Source organism: Bolinopsis microptera, chromosome 8 (genome assembly GCF_026151205.1).
Source record: "Bolinopsis microptera isolate Bmic1 chromosome 8, MBARI_Bmic_1.0, whole genome shotgun sequence".
Lineage (NCBI taxonomy): Eukaryota > Metazoa > Ctenophora > Tentaculata > Lobata > Bolinopsidae > Bolinopsis > Bolinopsis microptera.
Window position 1 is genome coordinate 16,019,365 of NC_087079.1, and position 18,700 is coordinate 16,038,064.

At 35.6% G+C, this 18,700-nt stretch overlaps 2 protein-coding genes across 2 annotated transcripts in view; one reads left to right on the forward strand and one right to left on the reverse strand.

Annotated features, from left to right (window-relative positions):
• The window catches only part of LOC134819107 (cysteine desulfurase-like), a 36,484-nt gene extending 22,857 nt beyond the window's left edge, over positions 1 to 13,627 (forward strand). The window contains exons 2-12 of the mRNA XM_063828878.1: positions 6,401 to 6,550; positions 6,966 to 7,116; positions 7,635 to 7,807; positions 7,962 to 8,037; positions 8,281 to 8,393; positions 10,470 to 10,617; positions 10,881 to 10,974; positions 11,232 to 11,416; positions 11,741 to 11,828; positions 12,527 to 12,638; positions 12,930 to 13,627. Coding sequence (XP_063684948.1) covers positions 6,407 to 6,550; positions 6,966 to 7,116; positions 7,635 to 7,807; positions 7,962 to 8,037; positions 8,281 to 8,393; positions 10,470 to 10,617; positions 10,881 to 10,974; positions 11,232 to 11,416; positions 11,741 to 11,828; positions 12,527 to 12,638; positions 12,930 to 12,971 — 1,326 coding nt within the window. The 5' untranslated portion in view covers positions 6,401 to 6,406 and the 3' untranslated portion in view covers positions 12,972 to 13,627. The remainder of the gene's footprint in view (positions 1 to 6,400; positions 6,551 to 6,965; positions 7,117 to 7,634; positions 7,808 to 7,961; positions 8,038 to 8,280; positions 8,394 to 10,469; positions 10,618 to 10,880; positions 10,975 to 11,231; positions 11,417 to 11,740; positions 11,829 to 12,526; positions 12,639 to 12,929) is intronic.
• On the reverse strand, positions 345 to 2,830 carry LOC134819109 (uncharacterized). The gene is made up of 4 exons (XM_063828881.1): positions 2,760 to 2,830; positions 2,532 to 2,570; positions 2,180 to 2,385; positions 345 to 653 (listed from the first exon to the last, which is right to left on the reverse strand). The coding sequence occupies exons 1-4, from the start codon at positions 2,773 to 2,775 to the stop codon at positions 549 to 551; spliced, it is 366 nt and encodes a 121-aa protein (XP_063684951.1). The 5' UTR covers positions 2,776 to 2,830; the 3' UTR covers positions 345 to 548.
• Positions 13,628 to 18,700: the final 5,073 nt, after the last annotated feature.

Genomic DNA, 18,700 nt, shown 5'->3' on the forward strand with positions numbered 1-18,700 from the left:
ATTAACTTTCTTTTAGAGTATTATTTTTTTACTTCTAAAAATAATTATGATTTTTTAATAAATTGTTGAACAATTCTTTTAATTTTGTGGAATCCAGATTTTACTACTTATATTGAATGTTATGTTTTTATTTTAAATGCATTATTTCTGATCTGGTTAGGAACAGCAATGGTTTGTTTAAATGCTCCCTGCAACTCTCAATTTTTTGCTATCACATTGCATAACAAGCCCCTCTTGTGCAACTGACATCTAGTTTAACCCATTGCATTACGTGTAAGCAAGGATGTATATTGTATATTGTATAATTGTTAAATCATACTTGAGTTATACCTTTATACAAACAATTGTTCCATACTTAGCAATCATTCAACAAAGCTTATAAAACTATATACATAGCATCAAAACAGCCCTATATTTTGTCACTTAACAATTTACACCTTAACTGTTTTCATTACAATAATCACAAAATTCTCATATTCTTGAAACAGTCATTAAATCAGCAATTGTCTATACTCAACATCTGAAATATAAACTACTTTTTGTACAGTTCACTGTTTGTCCAGATGTTTGAGGTACTCCTTAAAATCGTCACTATCGAGCATCATTTGTGCTGCATTTGATTCTGCCACCTTCTTTTTAGGGTGCATTTCTCCCTGAAAATAGTGCTGCTGTAGGAATTGATGACATTGAATCTCTCTCATTGAATCTCTCAACATTACAGTCACATAACATCTAACATAGTTCTATTCCATATCTCGGAAATGGTTTTATGTCTAGAATTGTGAAGGACATTACCGTAACATTACCGGACCGTAACAGATATAGTTTTATGTCTAGAAATATGTAGAATATTACCTTAACAGATCATATAGTTTTATGTCTAGAAATATGTAGAATATTACCTTAACTCTATTATTATAGTTTTAAGTCTAGAAATGTGTAGAATATTACCTTAACAGATATAGTTTTATGTCTAGAAATGCGTAGAACATTACCTTAACAGATATAGTTTTATGTCTAGAAATATGTAGAATATTACCTTAACAGATATAGTTTTATGTCTAGAAATATGTAGAATATTACCGTAACAGATATAGTTTTATGTCTAGAAATGTGTAGAATATTACCTTAACAGATATAGTTTTATGTCTAGAAATGTGAAGAATATTACCTTAACAGATATAGTTTTATGTCTAGAAATATGTAGAATATTACCTTAACAGATATAGTTTTATGTCTAGAAATGTGTAGAATATTACCTTAACAGATATAATTTTATGTCTAGAAATATGTAGAATATTACCTTAACAGATATAGTCTCATGTCTAGAAATATGTAGAATATTACCTTAACAGATATAGTTTTATGTCTAGAAATGCGTAGAACATTACCTTAACAGATATAGTTTTATGTCTAGAAATATGTAGAATATTACCTTAACAGATATAGTTTTATGTCTAGAAATATGTAGAATATTACCGTAACAGATACCTTAGTTCCCAAAAATTTGTGTGCCATTATATTGAGCACAATTTATTTGAGCACGAAAAATTTGGGCAAAAAATTTGAACTCATTTGGGCGACCGAAAATTTGGGCACAAATTCTTCGAAAAATGAACGATTTTCCACTAAAATTTCAGTTAGATATTTGCCTTCGTTCATTATATTCCTTATTATTCCAGTCATTTTGCTTTCAATTTTAAGCAGAATTAGAAAACTCAAATTTCAAATATTATTTCACTTGGATTATATGAAGAAAAAGCCATCTTTCTATAGATTTCAGGGCCACAGGCCAAATGCCAAAAGTTTGGTTAGCAAAAAATTTAGCAGACGGAAAAGATTTATGCAATTAATTTGGTCTGCAAAAAATTTGGGCGAGAGGCCCGCTCAAATTTTTTGTCGCCCAACTTTTTGGGAATTAAGGTATAGTTTTATGTCTAGAAATGTGTAGAATATTACCTTAACAGATATAGTTTTATGTCTAGAAATGTGTAGAATATTACCTTAACAGATATAGTTTTATGTCTAGAAATATGTAGAATATTACCTTAACAGATATAGTTTTATGTCTAGAAATGTGTAGAATATTACCTTAACAGATATAGTTTTATGTCTAGAAATATGTAGAATATTACCTTAACAGATATAGTTTTATGTTTAGAAATATGTAGAATATTACCTTAACAGATATAGTTTTATGTCTAGAAATGTGTAGAATAGCAGTTGCTGTCCAGTTTGACTCTCCATCCCTGACTGATGAATATTCAGGCAGTCTGTGTCCCCTCACTTGCAAGATATGATGCAGGGCGTTCTTTGGACCATCTGGTATAAACTCAGGTTCTCTTTCACAGTCCGTCCCTGATACTATCACGTAGTCGTTTTCATCTGAAGTTTCAGTTTTGTCATTATATTGTCAGTTACAATTATTACAAATAATAATAGGTAATACAATAATCAAATTGACTTATGTATTATGTAGTATACTTTTGGTATAAGTTAATATAATATTAATCTACTGTACTTCTACTAACCTCTAGTTGATAACGGCACTAAAAAGCTCTTCAGCAGCTCTGAAAAATAAATAATGTATAAAAGTCCGATTTAGATCAGGTCAGTGTGCGTTATGGAGTGTTTTAAGTAGTAACCTAATATTAAAATTACTATTATAAATAATAAAGGCTTACATTACAGAAGGAAAAGTAAAAGCACCAGAACTGCATGAAAAAGTGTTAAATCATAAAATCAAACTGAGGACTTACGTTTATCTGATTGCATAACACATATAACTATATAACGCTGAATATTAATGTTTTAAGTAATTTTATAAGCTATTTTAGTAGTATTATGATTAAATAATCCAGAGTTCTGATAATCCAGAGTTCTGTAGAATAAGTATAACAGTTTCACAGTCAACATTTACAGTTGCACCTGTATTTAACGAGCTTCTGGGTTAATACAATATGTAGTGTAATATTCACCCTTAACAAACCAATGATTATCAGATCAAATTAGAACGAAGTAATATTGCGTTAACATGAGACTTTTAAATAATACATCTCTACTGAGCAGTGTTGTAAAAAGCAACTTCTAGTATTTACAAGTTAAAACAAAGTCAAAAATATTCGTGCTATTTGCGCTTAGCGTGATGATGTGATGGTTTAAGCGACTGTTAATCGTGTGGAGGTATTATTTTGGCCATTTGTATTGACTGCCATTATAATGACAATAACTAGATAGTGTGACCAGAGTTTAGAGTAAAACGGGTAGTTATAAACATAAACCAAACTAAATCGTTGAGAGTAAGTTAATGTTGTCTTTAAAGTTGTATACCAGGGACAAAAGGATTTCGCGATTATTTTGGCCAAAAATCGCGATACCTCAAATTTTAACAGACTATACATTAAACTATACATAAAATTTGTCGCAAATAATGGGAATAATCGCGATTCTGTACATGCCGCGATTTCCTTTTGTCCCTGTTGTATACTAATGTACGTGTAGTGCCTAGTGGACAGTAACAGAGTTATAAACAAGTCTCTACAAGTGTAGAACTGAGAGAAAGAAAGTGTCTACGAAAGGAGAGATAGAGTTATTAAGAGAAGAATCAGGAAACTGTATACAAGTGAAGATATGTGCATAGTTCTGTACTGCAAGTGAAGACGTATCAAGCGAAGAGAATCTGTGAATCGTGGCAGTGTTGTAGGCGTGGCGTGTACTAAACTCCTACAATGTGACTAGCCAGTGATGCTTCGTGACATACTAGTGACGACATGTTGTACTGGTGTTGGATTACAGTCAACGTACTACAACAACTATACAAACTCTCAGTCAGTTCAAATAAATATCTAGAGAGCTAGAGATAAGAATGAAGATAGCGGCTCTAAACTTTGGTAAGTTAGTAAAATTGTACTAGCAAAATTTCAGAAGTGAACTAAAATACAGATGTAGCACATAATATATCAAAAACAAAAGAAGGTGCAGATATTGAAACAAAAGAACGGCGAAACAAATACAATCTAGTTCATTAAACAAAAGGCTGTAATGTAGTTCCGTGCACTATACAATTTATACACAGTTGAAAGTGCGATGCCATGGCTACAGTACAGCTGACAGTGCAATACTGCGATGCCATGGTTACAGCTGACATTGTGTTATAAATTGCATTTGTGTGTCGTACCGGTAACTGGTTAGCAGCTATATTTAGTCTACACCGTTACATCAATACAGGCTGTATATAATATGTGTTGTTACTTGTAGTTTTTACTTTAAACTAGTGAAAATAACGGATGAAACAAAAAAGAAGGAGAGTTAGAAATAGCGGCGGCTCTAGTAGCTGCTCTAGTAGCTGTAATCGCCGTTGCAACTATACAATTTGTACCCAGGCTACAGCCAATGAAATGAGAGCTGGGAGTGCGGCTGACCATTCAGCGAACAGTATTAGTATCACGTGATTTTGTAGGGCAGGAGGAAGTGACCTATTAGTATACCTTGGTGTACATGTATAATACTCAGATCTTAATTTAACTACTCTATTTATCTATTTAAAACCCACTGAACAAACTCAACCGTTCAATTATTATTTCCCTTTTCGAATATCTAAATGTTTTTCATTAATCATAGCTACTACGCATTGATATTTAGATCCACACGTATCACAACACGAGCTAATTTTAGCAAACTGCATAAATATGAGCGTCAAAACACAGACATATCAAACAAGCTGAAGTGTTGAAATGAGCTGTACAATTCAACCCATAGATATCTCCTGGGTTTAGTTGACAAACTACATTCTAGTGCTAATAACATTCCATCGTACTAATTAGTAATGAAAATTATGAGTGTTGAAAAGTATAAACAAAACAACCAATATACAATGAGTTGTTTGTATTGTGCTGTGCTAACAGATTTAACTATGAATGATTATATGACTGCAATACTGCCAAACATAGATATATTCAATATTCTTCAACGGCCCTATTTATTCAGTGTCATGCCAATCGCTGAGGGCATTCAAATCACAATGGCCAATGCAATACTGAAGCTGCAGAAGGGGGTTGATAATGTAAATGAGTGGTCCACGAGTAAATTTCTCATCCACGAAATCAGCGGCTTCCGTAGGACGTAGGTCCAATAGAAATAGAAATTCGTAATTGTTTTTGCTGCTAATTGGGGCTAAATCCAACGTCCAGAATTGAGTTTCTAATTTGTTTTTTAATTCCTATCACTCTTTTACCAAACCAAATCAATGCCATGTTTATAAACTGTAATTTTAAAATAATCTGTTTTTCATACAGTGGAATTAATTTGAAACTTAAACCCATTGTAAATGTGCTTTGTGAACAACACTTTCGCTTGACTTTTGTTACATTTTTTATAATTTGCTTCGTGCCATTAATTATAACGAATTCAAAATGTATATTCCATTAATTGCAGTTTGTTACGATTTATTACATTTGACCTCACTTTTTTATTTAGTTTTGATACAGTATATTTTCTACTAGTTATGTTTTCAGGAGTGCCCATTGAGCCATTGGGGTTTTTATTTTTAACTGATTATGATGTAAACAATAAATTAGTCCATTAGAGACAATCCCCATCTAATTATGGATACCGTGCATATGTATTTACTGTCTACGTGTAATATAACGTGTACGATAACGTGCCAAATATTTGATGATATTAGCCTGTTACTATATAATAGTATATAATATGCAGTAAAATTAATGAATGATAAAATGATGGATAGCTACAGATACAGGGTGATTCGAAACTAGGAATCCACAATTCAGAACTTCTATTTCAAAAAACTGTTTACAGAAATGAGTTATATTGCACCGTCTAGGAATTATTCAAAAATTAAATATTTTGGATCACCCTGTTGATTTGATTACGCAAACTGGCAATATCTGAAGCAGTAGCTAGCACAATAAGCGATAAAATGAAAGGTCAAACGAACAATAAAAAGCGATTTGTGCAGTGATTCGCCTTCACTCGGGAATGAAATTGCTGACTCCTTTATAAAATATACTTGACTTGTACTGCAATCCTGTGCTTAATGACAAATTTATCGATTCCATGTTAATTGTTAACAGTTCAAGTTTTTACATGCTATTTATAGTGCATAGTTACAGTTGATTGTCCAGAAAACTATTTATACAATTTTGTATAGTTGCTAATTAGATTGACATTTGAGAATATTTCTACTATAAATTATGTTATATGTATATTATAGTAATCTATTATATCATACTTAGAGAGCATTTCAGTAATAAAGGGAAGAGGTATTTTATGGCAACAAATAATTGTTTGAACATTATATAAAGCTACGTAAAATTCAATTTTTTATCATAATATTTACAAACCATTAACTCAATATGCTCAATAAAGTTCCACTCTCTGTAGCAAGATGGCACTTGGTGTTTCCAGACAGTTGGCAGCACGCCTCAATCTGCTACTCAGCAGGGCAGCCAGTAGTGTTGCCAGTGTACCGTATATCCCTGAAACTGTAGTAACTCCTGAGGATGGGAGACCTATCTACCTGGACATTCAGGTAACTACTAAGCAGTTACATCACTGCTTATAATGTGATAACAATGGTTATCTCCCTCCCAGTTATTGCACCCCTATTTAATGCATTATATTAGCGTAAACAAGAGTGAGATAACAACTTTTACATTATGGACAGTTACATACTGATCATGAGAGAATATATATTCCATGCTACTGTAATAACTATATTATGTAGCTTTAATTAAAGTAGGTACTTGCAAGAACTCTTTCGCAAAATGGGATGTTTTCATAATGAACAAGGTCGATTTCTCGGTTATTTTCGAGCTCTCGTTTAGAAAATATATCTACAGGGGGTAAAAAATATGCCTCACCTCCCCACCAGAATCCACATGCATCTATAATCTTTAAGTCGTGTACTTAATGTGTTATTTAATGTAACTGAGCTACCCCATTAGGCAACAACACCAGTAGACCCACGTGTATTAGACGCAATGTTGCCCTACCAGATGGGTGCGTACGGTAACCCTCACTCGCGTACTCACGCGTACGGCTGGGAGAGTGAGGAGGGTGTGGAGATAGCACGCGAGCAAGTCGCTCAACTCATCGGTAATATTCCTATCTGCTAAATACAGACATCAACATATTCATACTATGTATATTATCTCTATTATAATTCAAAGAATTCTTTTTGTCTGTATGTCTGTACGACCGCCCACGTGCAAATCAGACTAGAAATAGGAATTTAGGTAACAACCAAAACGTTCCATAGCAACGGTGTTTTAATGCACACATGCACGTGCAAAGATTGTTTTAACGTCATTTTGATCGGTTTTGTGGTAATTACGTTGTGTTTAAAGTGTTTTATATTTAAATCGGCTGTATCTTCGGTTGGGATGGATATTTTTTGATGCGATTAAAACTTTCTTTCAAAGAATACTACTAGCTTCGTCCCCGTTACCAATACCACGGGCTTTCTAGTATTGTATATAAAATGAGTATTGAGTAGTATAATAATACAACTCATAATGTTTTTTTAACGCTGTATATTGAAGTTTTACCATGGTGATACCTGTAACACAAATGATAACGGGCATAACCATGATAACACTAGTATGTGTTTACAGGAGCTAACCCAAAAGAGATAATATTTACTTCTGGAGCTACGGAAAGTAACAACATTGCAGTAAAAGGAGTTGCTAAGTTCTACCGTAAGAGGAAACAGCACGTGATTACTGCAGCAACTGAACACAAATGTGTGTTGGACAGTTGTAGATACTTGGAAAAAGAGGGATTTGAGGTTAGCGATACTATTAGTTGTATTTTTAACCATCATATCATTGTAAATATCTGTACTTTAACGTTATATTGAGGGATATTTTAGTTATGGATAATGTATCTTAATTCTTATGTAACTTACTAACTTAGTACATGTTATATAACTGATGTACCAGGTGACGTATCTACCAGTCCAAAAGAACGGAGTTATTGACATGGACCTATTCAAAGCCAGCATCAGACCTAACACTGGTACGCAACAACACTTGTGAAGGAGGGGGTGGGGGTGGGGTGGGGTGGGGTGGGGCTGGGGTGGGGTGGGTGGGGGTGGGCTGGGGTGGGGGTGGGGTGGGGTGGGGTGGGGGTGGGGGTGGGGTGGGGTGGGGGTCGGGTGGTGTGGGGGGATTGTTCAATTGTCTACTATACAGTTGCTTAATTATCCTGTTTAATCCTGTTATACGTCTCACATATATTAACTGATAATTCCCTGTGCAGGTTTAGTATCGTTTATGTACGTTAACAATGAGATCGGAGTAACTCAGCCAGTCAAAGAGATTGGTGAGATTTGCAGACAAAACAAAATCTTCTTCCACACTGACGCAGCGCAGGTAAAGGCAACAGGAGTGTAGCTTCTCTTCACTGTTCTCAGCTGCTGTATCTTAATCAGTGGCAGTGTTTGTCTATTAGGAAGATTGTGTAATTAATTACACAATTAGTATATGGACACGTTCATTTGAGTTTGAGGATATTGGTAAACAAAAATGATAGCGTTTTCGACGATAGTGGCTTAATTTTGACATCTATTAAGCTAGCACGTTCAGAAGTTCTGAACATTAGCCACGTAACCCATACTCCCATATGCACTGCTCAGAAAGAAAATCTATTGTTGTTAGGCACTATAATGGTTCAAATGTCACATTTTGTGTGACTTAGTTAACTGCAGTTGTCTAATTATCATTCCTTGGTCTAAAATATAGTAGATTAGGTCAATCTAACAATTATGATACAACATTGGTTAAAGGGCACGGATCGAACGGTTACAAGGCAATATTTGGGTAACTTTGTCACACTCAGAATACCAAACCTCTATTCTACTGTGAGGTGTCCTCAAAAACCTTTTAACTCATTATTTGATGGTTGATCTACCAATCATAGCCCTAAAATATGTTGTTTCGAATAGTTAGCTAATACAGGAACTTGGTTATTGGGAAATGAGGTTAATTCTGTCACAATATATGGAATTTTAATTTTTGGGCGAATTATTTATATCTGTTTTTGGTTTGAAAGGCGGGAAAACTTTACATGATGACAATGTAGTTGATGCAAGTTAAGATCAGTTGATGTTTACATTGTCACAAAAAATGATACGAAATCGTAAATAGGTTAAAAACAATGATTATAGAATGAAATAGTCTCTTATAATAACTCTTATAATAACTGATGTGACAAAGTAAACATGTCTTGCCCCTATTTTAAAGATCTATATATTCTATGACTCTATTAGAATTCAACATTCTTTCAGAAAAAAATCGGTAGAATATTGTCCAGAACATCAGAGCTCAAGTTTAACAATTTTAGGTTAAATTTGTCAGTCACCAAAAATGTGACAAAATTAACTTTTCCTGCCCCAAAAATTTCAAGATAGTGTGTAAAAATTAGCATAGGCTGCCTTATTACCTATATAAATCAATCCCAACTACGAAAAGATCTGTTAATCTTATGACGATTACCTAACTCTTATAATAACTGATGTGACAAAGTAAACATGTCTTGCCCCTATTTTGAAGAGCTATACCTCTATTAGAATACTATGTAACTTTATCATCAATGAACTAGTTATTTAGCCAGCAAGGAGCTAACAGAGTTATAATAATTTGTTTGTGACGAAATTACCCTATTTTTGACCATGTTGCGGTAGTTTAATTGTGACACTGTTAACATATTACCACCCGATAATGATTTATGTGACTGGTGCGTGGTACATGCAGTGTTGTTTGATCCATAGTACGTAATATAAGGGGTTTAAGCTAATATATCATTATTTGTTCAATTTCACACATGTTCAGATATCATCAAGATTATGTGACAAAGTAAACTTGTTTGTGCCTTCTGTGTTTTAATTCCTTACGACTATATGATATAATAACAATTCCTAGCACTTCCAGGCCATCAAATAAACCTACACTACTCAGCATTGCTTATCAGGGTGCCCTAAACATTCTTCACATGTTTTCTTAAATGTGTGACAGAGTAAACCTGAGTGCACCATCTAACGAAAAAACTCGTCAAATATGTAGGTAATGGTCATATGTACCCATCCAATCAACTGGACACTTAAAAATTTGGTCAAAAACGGCAGCAAGGGGTCCATATTTACTCCGTCACATGTTTATAGTGTGACAATGTAACCATTTCCGTGCCGGCCGTATTTAAGCGATATCTTATCAGCTGATTAAGATATCGTTAAGTGACAAAGTTAGCCTAGAGGATGAGACGATTATCCTAACCATCAAGGGTTTGTGTAATTTCATAGTGTGACAAAGTCAACTACACTGTGCCTTTTAATAGGGTCACTTATATTTACCAATATCCTCAAACTCAAATGAACGTGTCCATATATATAATTAATTCTACTCTCTCATATTCCTGTATTTACTCTCTCATATTCCTGTAATTACTTCCAGGCTGTTGGCAAGATTCCAGTGGACGTGAATGAGAATAATATCGACCTTATGTCAATAAGTGGACACAAGATATACGGTCCTAAAGGAGTGGGTGCTCTCTACGTTAGGAGACGACCTAGAGTGCGACTAGAACCTCTGCAAAGTGGAGGTAAGTTACCATGGAGTTACCATGACAACAACAGAGTGGAGGTTAGTTACCATTACAGTTAGTTACCATGACAACAACAGAGTGGAGGTTAGTTACCATTACAGTTAGTTACCATGACAACAACAGAGTAAAGGTTAGTTACCATTACAGTTAGTTACCATGACAACAACAGAGTGGAGGTTAGTTACCATTACAGTTAGTAACCACTACAGTTACCATGACAACAACAGAGTGAATGTAAATGTAACAGTGAAACTGTCCAGGTGGTCAGGAGAGAGGAATGAGAAGTGGTACAGTTCCCACTCATCTCTGCGTGGGACTCGGGGCAGCCTGCTCACTTGCTCAACAAGAGATCAGGTTAACATTTTACTTCATTTTACTTTATTTTAACAGATATATTCATAGTTTTAATTCAAACAATGTATTAACTGATTTAAAACTTAATTCCGAGCCCTCTTCTTAAATTCGTTATTAAATAATCTATTGGAGGTAGAAGGCTCGTGATGAGTGATCGCAATCATTATGAATAACAGCCAAAGAAAAGAATTACCCCAAAGGTTTCAAATGCTGAGAAAGTGTTTCGATAATGACCTAATATCGAATAACCATTTTAGTTACGACCACGATTACGTGAAGATGCTGAGTGACAGGTTTGTGGAGAAAGTGACCTCGGAACTAACACATGTGGAGCGGAATGGAGACCCAGAGAGAGGGTACCCTGGCTGTGTCAACCTCTCATTTGCTTACGTCGAGGGAGAGAGTTTACTAATGGCTCTCAAAGATATCGCTCTCTCCTCAGGTTTGTATCTTTCTTTGCTTGTTTGAGTTTAAGAACATTTAAAATTTGAGATTGAATGTTTTTATGATATCTTGTTTACGTTGTTATCAGGTTGTGAGATTTGGGAATGTTCACCAGTACATATCTCCTTCTCTCCTTTTTATTGTACTGATTTGTGTTTCTAACTTTCTATTTTGATTTTACAAAGCAACTTTTAATGATTATTAATGAAATTATCGGATATTTATAATTCAATATGTATTGATTCTTCTGTGGAAAATAAAAATTGTATTTTACTTAAAAATTGTATTTTACTATAGCTACCTGACTGTTATCCTCCCTCAGGTTCAGCTTGTACTTCTGCTTCTCTGGAACCGAGTTATGTGCTGAGAGCGCTGGGGGCAGATGATGACATGGCTCACTCCTCAATCAGGTAATAAACAGACTTGAAGGGGAATTTGAGAGAATACTCACAGGTCAATATCTGTCCACATTGCACCTAACAAGTAACTGTGTCAGTTTTAAATTGGTAAATTCTCGTATCATCATAGCCTGAATCATAGCCTGCATAATATCATAGCCTGAATAATATATCAAACTGGACATAAATTCCTTAATTTATATGGTTTATAGCTCTAGCGATTACCTTCAATGAGAAACCTCAAGTAGAGCTCAAAACAATCAAATCGTAGCTATTAATCTATGCTTGAATACTGTGACAAAATCTGTGGCAAACTCATATTAGTTCAAAAGGGTCTACTGAAACTTTTAGCGCCAGCGGCGCTTAATTTAAAATGTTTACTCTGCGCTTTGCGCGGAATTAACGAGTGTCACGTTAGATCATGTCACGTACTATAACTCGCGTAACGTATCATGTGCTATTCCATTCGGTGAATAATTCATATATTAGGACGCAATGAAACTATATGCAATATTCCAAGAAAAGCCGTAGATTAGGAGTCCTACGACTGGGGTGGTCGGTCAGTCGGTGGCCCCAAGTACCCCAACTACTGTAAAAACATGAAGACTTTATTGACTGGGCTGTATTAGAGGAAAAGCTAGAAAGTATTTTAGCCGCATGCTATAATGTTTAGTAGGTATTGCTGTGTTAACCATGGTAAACGTGTTCAGGTTCGGGTTTGGACGTTACTCGACAGTAGAGGAGGTAGATTACACAGCTGAGAGGTGTATTAAACACGTGACTAGGCTTCGGGAAATGTCGCCGCTATGGGAGATGGTTCAGGTAAACATTCTCCCTCAACTATTTACTATAACTTTAGATTTGTTTGGAGAGGCGAATCATACACAGTTTAGGCTCTTGAAATCTTCGATATAAAAATCATCTTGAGAGAACCTCCTCAAATTATTTGTTATATTAGTAGTGTTGAAAGTATTAAAACTATTTACCATCATATTATCGCTACATTGTCGCTCACTTATAATCATTACATGGATTTCTCTGTTTTTAACCTGTTTGATTGCTCACACAGTTAATAATTAATATCTACAAGATTCTTAGTTGAACATATTTCAGGAAGGGATCGACATCAAGACGATTCAGTGGTCTCAGCACTAAACTCCACCAAGCTGAGATTTACAATCAGCTGTTATTCTCCAACAATCTCAGTTTACAAATGAGAAGATGAAGATTTCAGTTGGGTGGTGTCCCTCAAGAAGCCACCGAACACAATTCAAAGTGACCCTTGATTATGTGTCTCCATAACTACAAGTTGTCTCCATGGCAATTGGCAACTTGTCTCCTAACAGTATTTCGTTTAACGTGTGAAGAACCTTATTTATTGACCCTCAGACTTGAACAATTAAGGTGTTTGGGTGTTTTTGAAAATAGCCTGGTTCACTGTTGGATAAACATCGTTGCACTTCAATGACGATATCTTTAAGGTTATTTATTCATTGTTGGGTGTTGAGATTTTTAATCTTTAAATGTTGTTTTTGCCATGGATTGCGAAGATGAATAACAAATATCGCCACAAAATCCGCCAAAAAAATGGTTGCAAAAATGACGACGACCCTTATAATAATGACCCTTATTAATAAAGTTAGTTTTTAGAATACCTACCATGTAGAAGAGTTTTAATTGATAAAACCTGAAAGTTCGAAATGTTTTTAAACAATTTTTTTATAGAGAAATATATGCATACATCTATCGTATGATTTGTTTAATTTCATTTGTTATTTAATCGTACGAAAGAATTGGTACTGGAAAATTTCTTGAATTTTCCAGTCTCAATTCTTGTCCACAATTATAAATGTTTGAAAATTACCTGAATTAAATGAAATTAAATTTCAATCACTACACTTCTTCAACTCTTCAACATTTGATGTATAATACATTGTATACATATTACATTGTATACATTGTAAATCATTTTCACAGAAGGTCAAGAACATTCAAATTTATTGATAGTGTTATGAAAAGAGCTTCGAGAAAAAAAGCTGATAATTACTTATAGAATATGTGCTGAGTAATAGCAACAACAAGAAAGATGGAAGATAAAGGAAATCAGACGCGAACAGAGTTTTGTTTTAGTGTTTGATGACAGTTCCTGCTGTGAGCCGGGTGTGAGCCGGGTGTGAGCCGTCTGATCAGTGATCACATTAGATTTGTTGGTGAGTAATCATTCTATTGGGAGTTTGATTCTGTTGTACTTAAAACTAAAGTTGTCTAATCGTTCTGTCACCTACTGAAGCTTATAACCGTAATTGTTCATCTAAATTAAGCAGTCTTGATTAACTGTGAGAGATAAGGGGTCGTTCACATATTACGTAATCATTTTTTGGAACATTTTTACCCCCCCCCCCCCCTCCGTAATCAGTTTTACACATAGCTATTGTGTCAAAATTACACTAGCGTAACCCCCCCCCCCTCAGCTGATTACGTAATTAGATGTGGACGACCCCTAAGCCCACCCCATTTACAGTTGGATTGAATAAGAAACGTATGGTTCTGTTAGAAACGAGCGTGCAGTTGATGCCATGTGGTGCTTAGAGCTGAACCAACACTCTCATCCTGGTAAGAGGCCCTTCACATGTTACGTCACATGTTACGTCACATGTTACGTCACATGTTACGTCACATGTTACGTCACATGTTACGTCACATGTTACGTCACATGTTACGTCACATGTTACGTCACATGTTACGTCACATGTTACGTCACATGTTACGTCACATGTTACGTCACATGTTACGTCTGTGCGAATTTGCCATATTAAAACCCACCTCTCTCCGTTAGCCGGATTACTCATGGCCATTGTGTGAAAATTACCCAATAGCGTCACCATTTCTGCTAATTTCGCCGCTCTAGGTTGTTGACGTAATATGTGGATCGGCCAATGTTATGTTGTTGACAACTATCATATAGCATAATTTGTTAAATGATATTATATTTTGATCCTGGACCGCATGGTATTGGTGTCTCACCACTCACGAATCAATCCATGAATGAGGGGCGACCGCCGACCATGCAGTCAATATTATGACGCCTAGACGTCCTTCAGCTGTTTTGATAATAATGGAATCATGCCACGAAATAATTTGGTTTTACAAAACCGCTCCCTAAGTGCGTTGGTGCGTACGACCCTTTTACTAATGCCCCAATAATTTATTAATGCTTTTACTATGATAAGATAAAATACTATGATAAGATAAAATACTACACAGCTTTCCTGAAACGGCGCATATAAACAAGTTCTTTGTGTTGATGGTGTACTGGTTTTACTAGTCACCTGTGATATGAGCATCTGGCTAGACTTAACTTTACTGGGCGGCGCTCAGCCTGTCATTCCGCCGAATCTCTATTCTATCTATGTTCCGAATCTCTATTCTATATATGTTTATGAACATAATAGCCTGGGATCCCCAGGTAAGACTTAACTTGGAGTTGTTTGAATATTGATGTGGCTGGTGTACTGGTTTTACTAGTTGCCTGTGATTTGGGCATCTGGCTAGACTTGGAGTTGGTTGAATGTTGATGTGGCTGATAGGTGCTTGTAGGTTTATAACCTACCAGGATGCGTGCCGAGTTGGACTCGTCGACGGTCCTAATATATGGAACAAATATTTTACGAGTATCACCCGTTAAATTGATGCAAACTGAAATGTGTACATGTGTACTGTAAAGGTTTAAAAAAATTAATTTTCACAGGATTTTAAAAGGTCTGAGTAACTCCCAAACCGAGGGTGGATTCTAAACTTATGTCCGAAGAAACCTGGTGTGCTGTTAGCGGCGGATTTTCCTATTTTAAACTCAAGTGGTCCTTTCATTCCTTGTAGCTTCGTAGCTATTCGATCAATAATTGATGGAGGGTAACCGGAGAATTTTAAACAGGTTTTAAGCTCTCGATCCTTCATGCTATTCGATTGCAGTCTGGGAAATCGCAGTCTGGGAAATCGTTGTCTGGGGAATTCTGTAAGCCTTCAAAGGTGTTTCCTGGGCGTTGATCTCCTGTCGAATTGAAGCAGAATTGGGAATGCGATGTAAGTGTCCGAGTTTCGAATTTAATCTCAGTCTCTTTACACTGTCTAGCCTTTTGCTTCGTCATCGATGTAGTAAAATCACAGCTGGACAATGGATACCACCTGTAGGGATTCTACCTTTTTGTTGTACCAAGAATCCTTGAAACTGTGCTTGCTATGTATTTATGATAGTGTTCTATTGTTATTAAAGTTATAACAGTTATACTCCAGTTGCAGTGCTCCAGTTGCTCCTCTGCTATTCACATACTGTATATATAACACTCGACCTCGAATATTATCCGGCTCAACAAGTTACCATCCATCTGTTCGGGGGTTGGGTAATATGACCTTCAAGTACTGAACTCTGCTAAACAAACCCCCTCCCCGTTCATTAGTCCCCTGATAAGCTACCTAGCTCGCTGGTCAGTCTGTATAGTACGTTATGCTGCGTATAATGATAATGCACGCAGTTCACGCTGCATGTTATGCGACACATGTTTAAAAGTACTGTGCTCTATAATATTGTGTGTCCTACAAACTAACACACCAGCTAGAGTACTACTCTCGTGCACTGCCACACGGCCGGTAGCAACTTTAATTAGCTTGTGTTTGTTAGCAGACTCGTTAACTGTGCGGTAGTTAACACAGTGGAGTCCTCCAAACTTTACTCACTTGCAAAGTCCTCTCGAGCAGAATGTTCGTTTTAGTATTTTAGTGTGAGTCTATTTTTGTACGTGTTGTTCAAGTAGTGAATGTTTTAAGACGAGCTCTGCAACAGTTGTTGAGTAAGTCACGTGACACGTGCTTTTATTTGAATTGCGAACAGAAAAGGAGGTTTTTTACTTCCTTTTCTTTAAACGTTTTTCCAGTAAACTATCATTTTGACATCTCCGCGGAAGAAAGGACGCTTACTAATTGCCCAAAAATGTCCATCTTTATAGTCAATTTGCCGATAATCTACTACTGGGAACATCACTCCAGAACAGATCATTTATAGGATCTGAGGAATTTTGACAAGAACAGAAGCAATTCAAAGCTCTCAAATTGCCTTGTTTTATAATGTAAGGTGTAATCGATTACAGTCATAAAGTATTCGATTATAATCATAAAGTTTGACTATAGGGTCGCGAATCATTTCCAATAGTCCCACGTATCAGATTTTTAAGTAGATTCACCCAATTAATTAGATTCTTGACATGCCATTGTACTTTGTTTTAACATTTACTGATGATTGTTACCGATGTAGGTGACATATTTAACATTTTTGGATGATGATTTTATCGTTACTGCAAACATTTTGTGTCTTTTACCACGATCATGAAATTATCTTGTTTGTTCGTCTGTTTTCTAAGGAGAATTTTGCTTAGTGTTAATTAGTGGACGAACTGTTTTTACTTTAGGTACTATAATTAGTCAGCGATGAATCCTGAATCCTGATACTACAAAGGGTCGTTTCTCGGATTCTCGATTTAGTCGCAACGAGTTGCATAACTACTCCTGATTACCAGGAGTACTCTAATTTGAAAACTATCCTGTTTTTGATCCAATAATAATAATCGCTGACGCTCGAAACTTTTACCACCCAAACTATTATTAAAGACTAGGATCTGAACTGCGGTTACATCCATCAGGGTAGTACATATTAGTAGCTATTAGTTTGTAGTAATAAAGGTTGAGTAGTACCTGGCACTAATTTGGGGTTTATTGTGCAGGGGTACGGGTTTAGTAACAAAATTGACAAAACCCCATTTAAAAACTAAACTCTTTATCAAAAAAAGGGTGGTGGGGATCGGGATTCATTCAGGGGGTTTAACCCCTGTGACAAATATGTTGGTTTTTCTCAAACTGTCAAAACCAACCCCCAAACTTTTTAAATTTCCAAATCAAAATACCTTTTTTTAAATTAGGGGGCCCTTTTTTAATTAAAGTTCATCATTTTCCCCTGGTGCCTAAAAACTTGTTATGGGTTTATATTTAAACCCAAAACAGTTTTATTTAGGGGGTCCCAATTTAAACCGAAACAGCCCCAATGGGGCCAGAAACAATACCAGGGGTTTTTTAAACATAAATTTACCAGATGTGTTACAGTAAAAAATTTTTTTAACCAGAGGGTTTTTTAACATTTAACAGTTACCAGATGTTACAGTAACAGCTCCCAAAGAGGTGTTAAAAAGGAAAACATTACCAAAATTTGTTACAAAAACATTTAAACCATAAAAAAGGCACCATCCCCTCAAAAATATTCTAGAACAGGTTCGAAAAATTTCAAGCCTGTAACAAATCTTAAAAATTCCCCAAATTTGAACATGACATAGACTTTCCCCCTGTAGAATTTTTATTTTAAGACCTCCAAAAGCACACCCGGGAACTGCTTTTCCCCAAATCTGTTTCCAGTTTTAATTTTTACGGGTTTGCTTTTATTCCTGGATCGTTTAAAAAGGGTTTTGGTTAAAAGTGGGGTTGAAATAAATCTAATACCAAAATTTGGCCCAAAAACTATCTATTTTTTTTTCCCCTCTTCTAAGTATAGGTTTACTTTTAAAAAACCTTTAAAACGGGTGGAAAAGAGAGTCCACCGCTTTATTGACCGAATAAGTTATCGTTCAATAGTCTGTCAACTGAGTTTTGAACCGACTTTTCAATCGACAGATAAAGGACACTCAACGGAAACGGTGGTTCCAGACTCCGTCGGCCTGGAATTCCCCGCTAGAAAAAAGGGGAAAGGGGGTGCGAAAATTATTTCTCTCTCACCCTAACCCTAATATTTTCTCGCCGACAAGTCCCAGGAACACGAGTTGGATGATATTTTAAAATACTGATTACCG

Coding starts and splice junctions, on each gene's coding strand:
- LOC134819109 (XM_063828881.1), bottom strand. Junction 2,386..2,531: donor AGTGCCGTTATCAACTAGAG/GTTAGTAGAAGT, acceptor CTGAAACTTCAG/ATGAAAACGACTACGTGATA. Junction 654..2,179: donor ATAAAACTATATCTGTTAAG/GTAATATTCTAC, acceptor CACTATTTTCAG/GGAGAAATGCACCCTAAAAA.